The sequence below is a fragment of the Sceloporus undulatus genome, chromosome 6 (genome assembly GCF_019175285.1).
Source record: "Sceloporus undulatus isolate JIND9_A2432 ecotype Alabama chromosome 6, SceUnd_v1.1, whole genome shotgun sequence".
Classification (NCBI taxonomy): domain Eukaryota; kingdom Metazoa; phylum Chordata; class Lepidosauria; order Squamata; family Phrynosomatidae; genus Sceloporus; species Sceloporus undulatus.
Window position 1 is genome coordinate 149817370 of NC_056527.1, and position 14021 is coordinate 149831390.

Sequence of the window (14021 nt, forward strand, 5' to 3'; positions counted from 1 at the left end):
TGTGTCTCTTTTGCATGTCCATCCTTGCTCAATACATGCCCAAAGCCAAATATTTTGAAAAGGCAGGCAATCTCCTTTTGGCTAAGCCAAAGAGCCAAGATCACAAGGCAGCATCACATGGCTGGAAGGCCCCTGACAAGTCTTACATTACTGTCCCCAAAGGAGCCGCATTACATAAAGAATTCCCTCGGAGATCAGAGATGAGATGTGCAGAAGGGAGAGATCAGCAGTTTTATTTACAAAATCAATTCAGAAGCACACTTTTGGAACATTTGTTTGATAAGTGGCTTAAGGGAAAGCTAATTTGGTTCACAAATTTTGCATTTACTTTCTGTGTCCGGGTGGCTTTTTTTCCTCCACTGATTCTGGTTAAACTCTAGAGTCATATCAGGACATTGACCAACACTTCTTCTAAAGTTGTAGGAATGGCTTGACTCCATGTGACATATTGAGACTATGCCAGACCAGTTTTACTAGTGGTAAGAGTGGGGTTAGAAGCCAGGGTGGCATAGTGGTTTTGAGTGTTGGGCTACAACTCTGGAGACCAGGGTCTGAATCCCTGCTTGGCCATGTAAACCCACTGGGTGACTTTTGGGCAAGTCACATTCTCTCAACCTCAGGGGAAGGCAATGGCAAACCTCTTCTGAACAAATCATCCCAAGATAACCTCATGATAGGTTCACCATAAACTGGAAATGACTAGAAGGCACACAGCAGCAACAATAGTGGGATTAATAGAAACATCACAAGCAACAAGCCCCCTTCAAACCATTTGCAGACCTTCCACCTCCATTAACTTTCTCCAAAACTTCCTACAGTGGGACAAGCCAACAAGGACATGCCTCTCACAACAGCTATGGCTGAACAAGAGGTTTATAAGATGACATTTTGAGTTCATGATCTTCCTGAGATTGCTCACCAGTTGCTCTGTTTTTCAATAACTGGGCTGTAGGCTGAGCAATCCCTTAAAATGGGATATTTGCACAATGTGTTTCGACTGCCAGCTAGGGTAGTTCAATCTGATACTTGGCCTATGTACTAGTATTCTTCAATATATCTCCAGGAACACTAGAATTTCCCAATATACAGTGGGACCTTGTTATCCACTGGGGTTTGGTTTCAGGACCCTCAGTGAATAACAAAATCCGTGGATGTTCAAGTCCCATTAAATATAATGGCAGAGCAAAATGGTGTCCCTTATTTAAAATGGAAAATCAATTTTTGCTATTTGGAATCTATCCTTTTTTTAAAAAATATTTTCAAGTTATGGATGCTTGAATTTGTGGATAAAAAATCCATGAATAAGGAGGGCCAACTGTACCTCCTGGAACACCTGTTTCTAGACCAGACAATAATCGAGGATGCATTTGCACCCATGTGCTCCCTCAGTATTTCTTAACTGCATCAGAAAACAACACTCCATTTGGGATAGGTGCAGTATATGTGTGAGATGAAGAAATTGCTCTTGAGAGGATGAGTATGAGGCATTATCAGAAGTTTTGTTACTTTTCTAATAACACTATTTGTAAGGAGAAGCAAATGAAGCACTATGGCTGCCGCCACACTGCAGAAGTAATGCAATTTGACATCACTTTTGCTGTCATGTCTCCATCCTATGGAGACCTGGGGTTTTCATTTTGTTGTGGCATCAGATATCTCACAAAACTGGAGGCAACAGAGGCTGCTACCACATTGCAGATTTAATGCAGTTTGGCACCGCTTTAACTGTCATGCACCATGCAAAAGAAATGTTAGGATGATGATGATGATGATGATGATGATGATGATGATGATGATGATGATGATGATGATGATGTACTTATATTCTGCCCCTTTGAGGTCAATCAGAGCGGCTAACAGTAATAAAATACAATATATCATACATCAAAATCTACTTCCCTCCCCCCCTTAAAAAGTTATTAAATCAATTATAATTAAAACCAACAAATTAAAACAACATCAACACATACACATTATTACAAAACAAAACAAGACAAAACAGTAAACTGCGGTAGCATTCTACTTAGATTTCCAGGGAGGACCTTGAGGACTCTCATGAGAAGAGGGTTCCTGAGGCCAGGATTATCTATCCAGGAAAGGCCTGCCGGAAGAGATCCGTCTTGACAGCCTTTTTAAAGCTGTCTAAAGATGTCAATTGACGGATCTCGTCCGGCAGGTCATTCCATAATCTGGAGGCGACAACAGAAAAAGCCGTCTGGGAGGTAGTCGAAAGTCTAGATCTTTGAGGCTGCAGCAAATTCCTCCCAGAGGGCCGGAGTGTGCGGGGAGGATTATATGGGAGGAGGCGGTCCCTGAGATAGTTTGGACCCAAGCCATTTAGGGCTTTAAAGGTGATAACCAACACCTTGTACTGGGCCCGGAAACTAATAGGCAGCCAGTGGAGGGACTTTAATACCGGAGTAATATGGTCCCTCCTAGATGTACCTGACACAAGCCTGGCTGCCATGTTTTGAACCAGCTGTAATTTCCGAGTCAAGCACAGGGGTAGCCCCATGTAGAGCGCATTACAGAAATCTAGATGTGAGGTTACCAGTGTGTGTACAACAGTCTTGAGATCCCTTACTTCCAGAAAAGGGCGCAGCTGGCGTATCAGCCAAAGCTGATAACAGACGCTCCTGACTGTCGCATTTACCTGATTTGTCATCAGGAGCGACGAGTCAAGGAGCACCCCCAGATTGCGAATGCAGTCACTAGAGGAGAGTGTGACCCCATCCAGGACTGGAGGTTGCAACCCAATTCTTGGTTTTGGGGCCGCTACCGTGAGCACCTCCGTCTTGTCTGGATTCAGTTTCAATCTGTTTTTCCTCATCCAGCCCATTACTGCCCGGAGACATTCATTGAGAGAGGAGATGCCATTAGAATTTGAGGCCGACGAACGAGACACAGAGAAATAGTTCTGAGTGTCATCAGCGTACTGATAACACCCAGCTCCATAACTCCGAATAATCTCACCCAGCGGCTTCATATAGATGTTAAATAACATCGGGGACAGTATAGCACCCTATACTGGATTTGTAGTTTGTTGTGGCACCAGAGCTTTATGGCAGAGAAGGCTAAATATCTCACAAAACTGAATCTCGGAATGCCATAGCAGTGTGGCAGTTAAAGCAGTGTCAAACTGCATTAATTCTGCAATGTAGATGCAGCCTGCAAAAGAGAACGGTCTTGAGAGACAGAGAGTGAAAACTCTTATTAATAGATGTTAGGGCTCTAACAAAAAATGTAGCTCCCACATAACTGAAATTTTCCCAGCCCAGGTCAAACTGTGTGAGATGCTTCATGGCAGCCATTTATGTCTGCATTTAGAAAACCCAGCTTACCCACCTCGTTGTTTGTTTGTTTTCAACTCCCTGCTCTGGTTCCAGCTTTTTATTTGGGGCTTTAGAGCTGTCCAAAGCAGGGAAATTTGAGTAGCTGCTATCTGACATGTTACCTCCGCACTGTTCAAACATATTGTGATTTCCGCGGCACTGAGTCAGCATTCTGATGATTTAGCATTTATATTCCCGACAGCTGTTTATTCCTCTCAATGTAATTCTGGAGATAGATGTCCAGAAGGGATTTACTGCCCCAGATCTATCAGAAAACATATTTAAGATAGTCGGTGGTATTTAAATCATAATAAAAAAATCTATTATTCAGTAATGTTAGGGTAAGGGGGGAGGGTAGATTCGGAGCCCTAAATGGCTGTTATTACAAAGCTTTGGGAATTAATTAAAAAATAATCAGATGGCTTATCCAAAAATGGAGAATTTCTACCCAGATATTTGCAGAGGCAGGCTTTCTGTTTACCTGTTAAGGTAACACAAGTAAAGTGAAGTCCTGATATCCTTTTTTTTAAAACAAAAATAGTTTTGAAAAGAGAGTACAAAAGAAGAGAAGAGAAACAAAATGGATAATGGATACCCAATGGAGGCATGAAATGATTTCTTTGGGAAGGAGCGTGGCAACAACCATGGCTCTAGTTTTACACACAGTTAGGGAGGGGAAAGGTTGCTTCCGTAACTTCATCAGCACCGAAGAGATAACCCAGCTTGACACCACTTTAACTGTCATGGCTCAGTGCTCAAGAAATTTTAAATTTGTCTTGAGAACTGACAGGTATTACCATTCATTTAAGGATGTTAACTTCCCTCCCACCCAACCCTTCCGCAATATACGTATATCATTCAAGGCGGCTAACAAAATAATCAGATTAAAGGACATGGGGTGCCTCAGAGCACATGCTTAGCCCATGAATGGGTTTACAGTACCAGAACCCAAGCTCACAAATCCTTTGATGCAAAAATCTACACTTGATTTCTGTTCCTAATGCGGGTTCATACTCATTTTGAGCATAGACTCATAGAATCAAAGGGTTGAAAGAGACCCCAAGGGCCATCCAGTCCAACCCCATTCTGCCATGCAGGAACTCTCAATAAACACAACCTTGACAGATGGCTATCCAGCCTTGGCTTAAAAACCTCCAAAGAAAAAGGACCCCACCACTCTACAAGGCAGTGCCTTCCACTGTCGAGCAGCTCTTACTGTCAGGAGCTTCCTCCTAATGTTTAGGTGGAAACTCCTTTCCTGTATCTTGCATCCATTGCTCCATGTCCTATTCTCGGTGGCAGCAGAAAACAAGCTTGCTCCATCCTCAGTGTGACACTTCGCTTGTGATTGGGAGGCAGAGAGAAAAGAAAGGAGCCTGCATTGCATAGTGGTTTGAGCGCTGGACCACAGTTCTGGAGACCAGGGTTCACTTCCTCGCCCAGCCATGGCCTAGGGCAAGTTATACTCTCACAGACTCAGAGGATGGCAATGGCAAACCTCCTCTGAACAACTCTTGCCAAGAAAACCCCATGATAGGTTCGCTTTAGGGTCGCCATAAGTCGGAAATGACTTAAAGGCACACAACAATAGCCTAATCACAAAGCATACAGAGAAATAGGGCCATCTCTTTTTAAGTCTGTTCCAAAAGGAATGAATGCATGCTTGAATGCACACAACAACATGGCATGTGAAAGTGGTGTCAAAGAGAGAGAGAGAGATGCCTTGGGTCCCAACTTGAGAGAAAGGCAAGATAAAAATGAAATAAATAAATAAATAAATTCTGCAGTGTGGATACACCACCTTCCATTACAAGCGTAGCTGCATCACAGAATGGAAATGAAAGCAATGGTGCTACAAATTTAAGAGACAAGGTGGGGTTTGGAAGATATAAGATAGGTGACATTACATAGGTGTTCTGATGGGGACAGTTCCGAGTGATGGCATGCATGTGCAAAACAAGAGCCATTACACATAACACACCGGAAGCCAGTCTTACCTTTCACTGTAGCCATTGGGCGCCATGGCTCCTGTGGCTTTGTTCAGTAAATGCCTGCTCATTATAAGAGACAATGCTTTTCAAAGAAATGCTAGTCCTAGAGCAGTAACCTCCTCTTCAGGACACAGCTGCCTACTCCGCACCTGCATTTAGATACAGATTGCAGCTCCCGCCTATCTACCCTCATTTCATGGCTATACTGAAATACATTTTCCCTTGATCCTTGACATTCACCATCTGTGACAAACAGTAGACAAAGGAAGCATATGAGCCGGAGACAGTAACATCTGAGGTCCGCTGGTTAAAAATTATGTAGGGCGCTCATGAATAGCCTTGCATTTCTGATGTGGAACAACGTCAGGTTTGCTCAAGAACTTATAAATTTGTCTTGAGAACTGGCAGGTATTACCATTCATTTAAGGATGCTAACTTCCCTCCTCACCCACTGCCTCCTCCAATATCTCACTTTTGAAAGGAACTAGTTATATATTCATTTATCTGCTTTTCTCTCCAACCCCATCTGAAAAGCCCAGAAGGACAAAATAATGTAGAACATAAGCTTCTCTTTTTCTCTCTTAACATTAAATTTAGTGTCTAGCAAAAGTCTGGGAAGGAGGGGGGGAAGGGGAAGTTAATTTATTCTGTTTAAAAAGATGAAAAACATTATGTTTAAAAGGACTTTTTAGCATTTCAGATTCAATACCTTTCATAACCTATTGGTGGACTGGTAAATACTGGAGATATATATATATATACAGTATATATATATATATATATATATACACACACACACACACACACACACACACACACACACACACACAGTATTTATATTGTGCCCTAAGTGTGCACATTATTTCAGGGAACACAAGAGACAGGTCCTTGCTCCTAAGAAGCTGTTAGCAGTTTTTATTCTTGTTCTTCGTCTTATGTTTATTTTATTCATTTTTTTCAGTATTGGGATGTGAAATGGCACATAGAATATCAAAACCAGAACAGGTTAAAAACAGGCAAGAAAATCCGTAAAAAAGATGTAAAAGGCATTTTTAGAAATGCAACTGAACAATCTATAGAATTAAAGCCAATTCAAAATTCATATAAAGGGACATAAAACATAAAAGTTTCTAAAATATAAAGGGACGTAGTCTAAAATTCAACACAGAAGTTACAAATAATGAGATGCTATGGAAATCCCAGAATTCTATCGCATTGAGCCATGGCAGTTAAAGCGGTGTCAAACTGCATTAATTCTGCAGTGCAGAAGCAGCCCTTGACAGGCTCAGCAATGGGGCAATGTGCCATTCATTTTCAGTTTCTGGAAGACTTAAAACAAGAGGGTGCTCTTGCCATCATGTCATGCTTATGGGCTTTCTATAGGTATGAGGAGTGGGATTGCTGTGGGAAACAGATTGTTAGACTTGATCGAGACAGGCTTCCCTATGCAAACTGAAAATCCCAGAATTCCATAGTACTGAACCATGGCAGTTAAAGTGGTGTCAGACTGGATCATTTCTGCAGTGCAGATGCAGCCTTAGACAAAGAAAAGCTTCCTATTAACCTGGCATAGGGAGAGACACCTTCTCTTGCTATAGGGAGAGAACTTATCTTTTCCCATGGGAAGCTTGTGCATTTTTCTTCTTGACATCCTCACATATGAAAGAAGTGTAAGTCACTTGCTCTCTCCAGATCTTACTAAGATTATTTGGTCCTCCAACTGCTATGGCAAATTGAAACAAAGGATTGCTGATGAACATCATAGCTGAGCCTCTCAACCAAGGAATAAAAAGCTGCCTTCAGAAAAGGACTATCAGAGATGTGCTTCAAGTGACTATTACTCCAATGGTTTAATTACATTAATAGAGTACCATCTAGTGGCTGGATCAAACAAAGCCAATAAACCTTTGGGTCAAGATCAACTAATAAGCTTCTTCAGAAGAGAAACATGTATGTGACCCTTCTGCTGGAACAGCGTTAAAAAGACATGACCTTAAAAAGGAATGACATTTGCTGTGATGTTCCCAGAAAGAATACGATGGCAAAGGGGAGATCAACTCTGTCCTGTCCATCAGCCTAAGAAAGAAGAGTTGTGGCAAGGAACATTGCTTCTCTGTTCCTCAACAGAAAAGACACTGGGCCCCAATGGTCAGTTATCCTATGATTGTGAAGCTGGGGAAAGGCAAACTCTGGCCTCTGCCATCAGCCAATGGACCTGGACTCTAATCTGAACTCGCTCCTCTTGCAAAACAAGGAAGAACATGGCGGCAAAAGAAATACCTACCAACCCACAACATTGTTTGTATGGTATTTGCTAAATTAAAAGTGAGCTTTGGGGGGAAGAGACTACTCCCTCTTTTAATATCTGTGTGGTGTAATGGTTGGAGAGTCAGACTATGACTCTGGAGACCAGGGTTCAAATCCCAGCTGAGGGCAATGGCAAACCCCCTCTGAAGAAACTTGCCAATAAAACCCATGATAGGTCCCTCTTAAGGTTGCCATAAATAAAAAAAGACTAAGGCACACAGCAACAACAAATGGCACTCAGGAGTTTATCACATGGAGGAAATCCCATACAAAAATGCTGGACAAAACCTGCAAAAGCAGTTTGATTTTCACTCACATCATGGTTAAACTGGTGTTAACCCAAACAGAAAGTAGGCAAAAGCCACTCCGTTTTACTTTCGGGATTTTCCGAAAGTAAAAAGGAGTGACTTTTGTCTACTTCCCATCTACTTTCCAATCTGGTTAATACCACTTTAACAATGACGTTGTGTGAAAATCAACCTGCTTTTGCATTCCCCCACCATTTAAACCCCCATTTTTGCACGGGATTTCCCCCGTGTGATAAACTGCTATGAAGAATTTCGGCACCATATGCCTTAATGCAAAAAAATAAAAAATAAAAAGGAAAACAAATGACTTGTGTAGGACAAAGCTCTGATCTTCCTGAAATTTGGGAGTTGGGGGAGAGAGACACTATTAATTCTACTTATTTTCAGACATGCACATGGATGGATCCAAAGTTTGCTTCTACAGGGCATACCATTCTCAAAGCTGGAAAGTTATTTTTACTGATTCCCCCCTCTTTCTACAGCTCTCAACCACCATTACAGAGGGTTCCTCCAATCTTTCAGGACATATTTTTGGCAGACTTCAGATTATTTAGACTGGGAGCAAATGATCTCTCCCTCTTTTCTTCCAGTCAAATTACTCTATCAGTGGATGGAAAGGGTGCTTCTGTTTGTAAGAGGGAAAGTCTTCATCCAATCCAATTTTTGACCACTTATTGTTCAAGAGCTACCAGAGAACAACTTTCAGGTTAAACATTCAAGAACACCAGTATGTAAAATTGCACATTTACTGTACTTTTGAAGCAAGGCCCTTCTGTTAAAAAGATCAAAACTACCACCGTTTCTGAGATGAAAACTGGGACATCCCCATCTCAAACCTGTTTGCATAAATCAATGAAAGGTGTTTGCTGCTGCAAGACATAGCCATACATACTAGATTTCCCGGAATGCCCCAAATAGCAGCAGTGTCCCAAATGGGAAGATAACCTGGAGGAGGAAAGTTACAGTGAAGTTTTCCATTCTTGCATCCATTTGATGGAAGAATGAGTCATTCACCAACTGTCTCTGATCTAAAGCAACGGAAACTATGGCACAGTGGCTGACCCGTTGTTCTCAGAAAGGAAGATAATAACCAAACGGAGGTTATGCAAATTGCACAGGTTGTCATAGTGATGGGTTAATGCATAAATATATGTAATGCTAAAAAAGAAAAGGGGGAAAAAGATATCTCCAGGTTCCTTCTCTTCTATTCCCACTAAAGTTTCAAAGTTTTACCTTTGTGTTCCCAACCACCCAGTAATGCACAGGAGTTGACTGGGTTATCTACATGTTCTGTTTTGCAACGCAACCATGTGAATAATCTCACTCATACATTGCAGATGTGTTTTTAATGCAGTTTTTTTAATCACAACCACATTTATGAGCATCTCTGCAAGTTCTGTTGCCCATATATGTCAGCACTGCAAATAAAGATCAAGTTGATGATGAAGATGGATTCAAAACACATTCAAAGCATGCAGAGTTTTATCCTGGTTTATCCCAGGTCTATCTGCATTGGTTATTCACACAGCCGACAATACAAAGCTTTTAGGATAACTCAAAAACAAAACAAAACCTTGAGATCAACTACCCTGGTTTTTGCAGGTCTTTGGGCAGCCCCCCGAACTGAATCGGATGCATTCCAAATTCATGTGACCAACACAGATTCAATCCACTTTTTGCCAGGTTTATTTATGCCATATGAATAACTTCTAGTTTACTAGTGCCAGGAAGTCTGTGTAATGATCAACACTGCTTTGAGATTGGTTGTTGTAATGACTTTACATTTATTTAAGACTCTAGTTTGTTGATATAATCTAGCCTAGAAACTCCTGCAATCCTGTCCACAACTTGTTCCAGAGAAGAATCCCCATTCTGATGGCAACACACTCTAATCTTTGATCTCTACCAGAAAAAGTCAAGAGGGGGAGATTAAAAGTAAAGCAAGTGGTTCTTGGGCCTTGCAGCTCAGTGCTGAACCTGTCCCATTTCCTTACTGATGGGGAAGGTGCAATGTAGAAGGAGGAGGTAGTAACCAAGGTGCGAAATCTGAAAATGGACTCAAGACTGCATGGCACCCATCTACCCTCTCCATTATGGGAGAAGATACAAGAAGTGGAACTGTGACTCAACCAGGACCCCAATGAATGACTCCTCCATGTGCACAACTCACTCCAATGGTCATGCTGGATGGAGACAATGGTAGTTGTAGTTCAATGGATCTAGAGCAGTGGTTCCCAACCTTTTCTGTGCCCCTAGGAAATGTTTGATTAATGTTCACAACTCCTACAAATGTCATATCACATTCAAGGATGAAGAAGTCTTACTTTCTAATTTTTGAACCATAAATTGAACCAGATACAAGTGAACAAGTTGAACTTAAACAAAAAAAAGTGTATAACATGCAAATCTAAACTGAATAATTAGATGCTAATTTATTCCACTCGATGGAGTTTATCAAACGGGAGGAATTTCTCTTAATTTCGAATGAAAAGAAAGTGGGGCCAGAACGCATTTACGTGAATTTGCTAGTTCAGCGAATTTACGTGAATGCGAATTGCATTTGAACTGGCTTCCCATTGTCCAAAAATAGCATGCCATTGCCCGAATTTGCATGTGGCAGTCTATCACGCAATAACGTTAAACCCCATTATTGCGTTCAGATTGCCATCGGATTATACTTCCAATTCCTCTGGTCTGATAAACTCCTTTGTTGCACCCTGTGAAATTCCATCTTGCACCTCCCCAGGTTGGGAACCCCTGGTCTAGAACTAGATTGTCATTATAAAGACAAGATCTACCTTCCAATGTAGAGATTTAATTTCAAGAGAACCGGTGGAGAAAACTGAATTCTGAAAAATGACACTCTTCTCAACTCACAATGACATTTTAACAAGGCATTTCTTAAAAAGGCAAAAAATAGTGACAGCTGATTTGTCAGAGACAGACATCCAAAAAATCAGAACTGTCCTCACTTAAACAGGGAGGGTTAGGAATATATCATCCTTGGTACACATTTGTTTTGTATGTGGGTTTTTTATTGGAATGTCTTTCGAGATTTCCAGCATATTCCTATTGATCTCACAGTCACTGTATACTTTTATTTATAGACAAAACTGGTACCTTCTAGTTGGTTGCCTGGTTGATAAGAGAAACCGTTACCTTGGTTTTTGGCTGTGTGTGAATTTATGCAGGGCTGTGTGGGTGACAGATTTGCTTGGCTTTGAGTTATACTGCATTCTTTTGCCATTTTTATAGACACAGGTTCCTGGAGATCTCATTCCATCTCAGGTATTTGTATTATAAGCAGGCTATTTTTCCAGAATACAGGGAATAAAATTCTTATTAAACACCTACAGCATGTGTGTAATTAACTTAGGAAGGAATTATTGCTCCTGTCACACACTTTGACACAGCAATGCAAAAGAAAGTCTATAGACATCGACTTATATTGATGATATTTCAATGATCTGAATGGAAAGAACCAACCCACTTCTCCTTTAGAAAAGCAGGCAACCTCCAAGGCTGACTTCATAATCACGCCTCTCCCTCACAATATTCTATAACCTGGAGGTCCTAAAATTAAATTAGAAGAGTAGATCTGGTCCAGATGAAAGAAAATACTTGTTCAGATAACATAATAATTGAACATGTTGACAGCAGCAAGGCCTTCTCAACGGTGACCCCTAATTTATGGAACTTCAGTCCCTTAGGATATACACTAGACCCTTTCCTTGCTCATTTTCAATTGAGATATTAAGGTTGTAATCGCATTGCACATTTCTCATTCTAGATTGTATTGTTGTTGCTGGCTGGGCTTGTTATTGTCCAGTGCTGTTTTATATACAGCTTTGAAATTTGTTATTCTTAAAAACATCCTAGAGGTATGAGTAGCAAACAAGTAAATAAATGATAGAATGGACTACCATAAAATTTAGTGGCAGTTGCAGGTTTAGGTAGCTTCAAAACAGGATTGGAAAAGTTTACGGTGTAGTCTGGTTCTAGCTAGTTATTGTAAGGACTGAAGCTGTACAGAGCAAAACTACCATTATAACCCTATGTATGTTCATGACAAATATCACTTCTTGCAAGTTTTAAGCACTATCATAGTTGCAATGGGATTTTAAAAAGACTTAGATGTCTTCATTTCATGCTTACAAGTGAGGTGGGAATTTTACTCTGCATTAGTTCTTGTTGGGACTGAATAAACGTGTTAACTGGCGTAGTAAAACAAGTAAGAGAGTATGACTGAATTTCTTTATCTGAAGAAGGGTGATAAAAAGAAGTGGTTCCTCCCTTCTCAAAAATGAAATGAAATTGGAAAGAGAAAGCTAAATATGTCTTTCTCTACATAATATCCCAAACTCAAGCTCAAATAGAAATGTTTTTAAAAATATTTGCGGCCTGAATATTTTTCTTCTAGGTGAACAGATCAGTAAAATTCAACAGCTTGCTCCATCTTCCAGCTACCGCCTGTCCAATAATGGAAACTGAAGGTTAAAAACAGAGAGTCTGTATATATTCTGTATCAAATCCCCATGTAAAGGAGATACAAGCCTGGTTGAAACCAGCAGAGGTGGCCCAAGAACAGGGTTGGATCACAGCCTAATGCATCTTGCCTCAGATGAATGTCATTTGTTTATTTTAATATAATTAAGTAGCATTCCTACTGTATGTTGGCTTGGAGGTTGACTCCCAATTTATCCTCTCCTTTTCTGATGCAACCCTTAAGAAAAGATTGAGGCACATTTTTTAATTAGTTTGTTTCTATATGCAACCTGCCCTGTAGTATAATAAGCACAGCTCTGTTGCAAATCTATTTGCAGATCCACTGCCAGGAATCATGATATGAGGAACAACGAATTCCGAATTTAGAGCGGGCAAAAGGTCAGAGCAATGACCTTTATCTCTAAAATTCAGCCTCTGGAGAGACTATCCAGATCAATCATCCATTTGGAGAATTGGTCTCAGTTGCAGTTTGTACAATACAGTACATTCTTCCTAATATACTATCATTTCAAAATAGTGCAGAACTTTTAACCTGTACTTGTTGAATGAGCGGTTTATCTGGTCATCGGCCAAAAAGTTTCCGTCCAGGTCGCTGGCTTCACTGTGGTCATGAAAGTCCATTTCTGATGCTTTTCTCAGTTTGGAAGCCTCCGAACTTATGTCTGCGAAGCTCCTGGTTAACACACCTAGGTAAAAACAAAAACACACCTTTATTGGTTTGTGTTGGGTGTTCAAAATCACTTGAGTTCAATGGAAAACTTGACATTTATGACTGTGTTTATATTCCCAATGATGAATATAATTAAAATTAATTATAATCAAAAGGTTTTAATAATGCAAGATAAAATTATAAGCACAAAAACGTCACAAGCAGCCAATAGCTTGTAAGATACAATTACGTAATTAAAAGAGAAACTTGCTTGACAAGTTGAGTTTGTCATATATTACTTGGAAGTTAATTCCAAAGCTTAGGCTTGATACAGACAGCCAAAATAAAGCTGCTTCGAGTCACTTTGGAGGTATGGTGTTTCAGTGATACATGCGTCCTAAGAGTCCAGAAGCCGCACCAAAGCCATGCTCCAGTCCTAAGGACTGGAGAGCAGCTTCGGTGCAGCTTCTGGACTCTTCGGATGCATGCATCATGTAAACACCATACCTCCAAAGTGACTCGAAGCAGCTTTATTTTGGCTGTCTAGAGTGACCACCAGAAAGGTCTGTTAACAAGTGTCCTGACTCTAACTTTGTAACACACCCCATTTTCTAGCTCCTTTATAGTAATTTTTTAAAAACCAGACATGCTTATAATATGTGGCGCCAAGAGGGAAAAGGATGTGGCGGAATTGGGTCAGAACAACAAACCCGAGACATGAAGTTGTGTAGCTGTAATAACACAATGTTACCGATGGAGACAGTTCTGGGAAGAAAGAGACAAATGACCGTTGCTCTCAGATGAGTAATGGGCCTTAATATCTAATTTTAAAAGCACAAGTATTGGCAATTTGGCATTTTTTTACTTTGCTTTCAAACATGTAAAGTCCTATCAAGTGAATGTGTGCCATCTTTAAGCTCCTACTAAA

The 14021-nt window shown here is 40.6% G+C and overlaps 1 protein-coding gene across 10 annotated transcripts in view; it reads right to left on the minus strand.

Moving 5' to 3' along the window:
• The window catches only part of TJP1 (tight junction protein 1), a 249808-nt gene that overhangs the window by 231588 nt on the left and 4199 nt on the right, over positions 1 to 14021 (minus strand). For 8 of the 10 annotated variants that reach the window (XM_042475451.1, XM_042475450.1, XM_042475449.1 and 5 more), the window contains exon 1: positions 12977 to 13120. In XM_042475451.1, the coding sequence (XP_042331385.1) occupies positions 12977 to 13065 (89 nt within the window). In that variant the 5' untranslated portion in view covers positions 13066 to 13120. Of the gene's footprint in view, positions 1 to 12976; positions 13131 to 14021 lie in introns of those variants that run through there. The other 2 variants (XM_042475437.1, XM_042475452.1) reach the window with 1 other exon arrangement.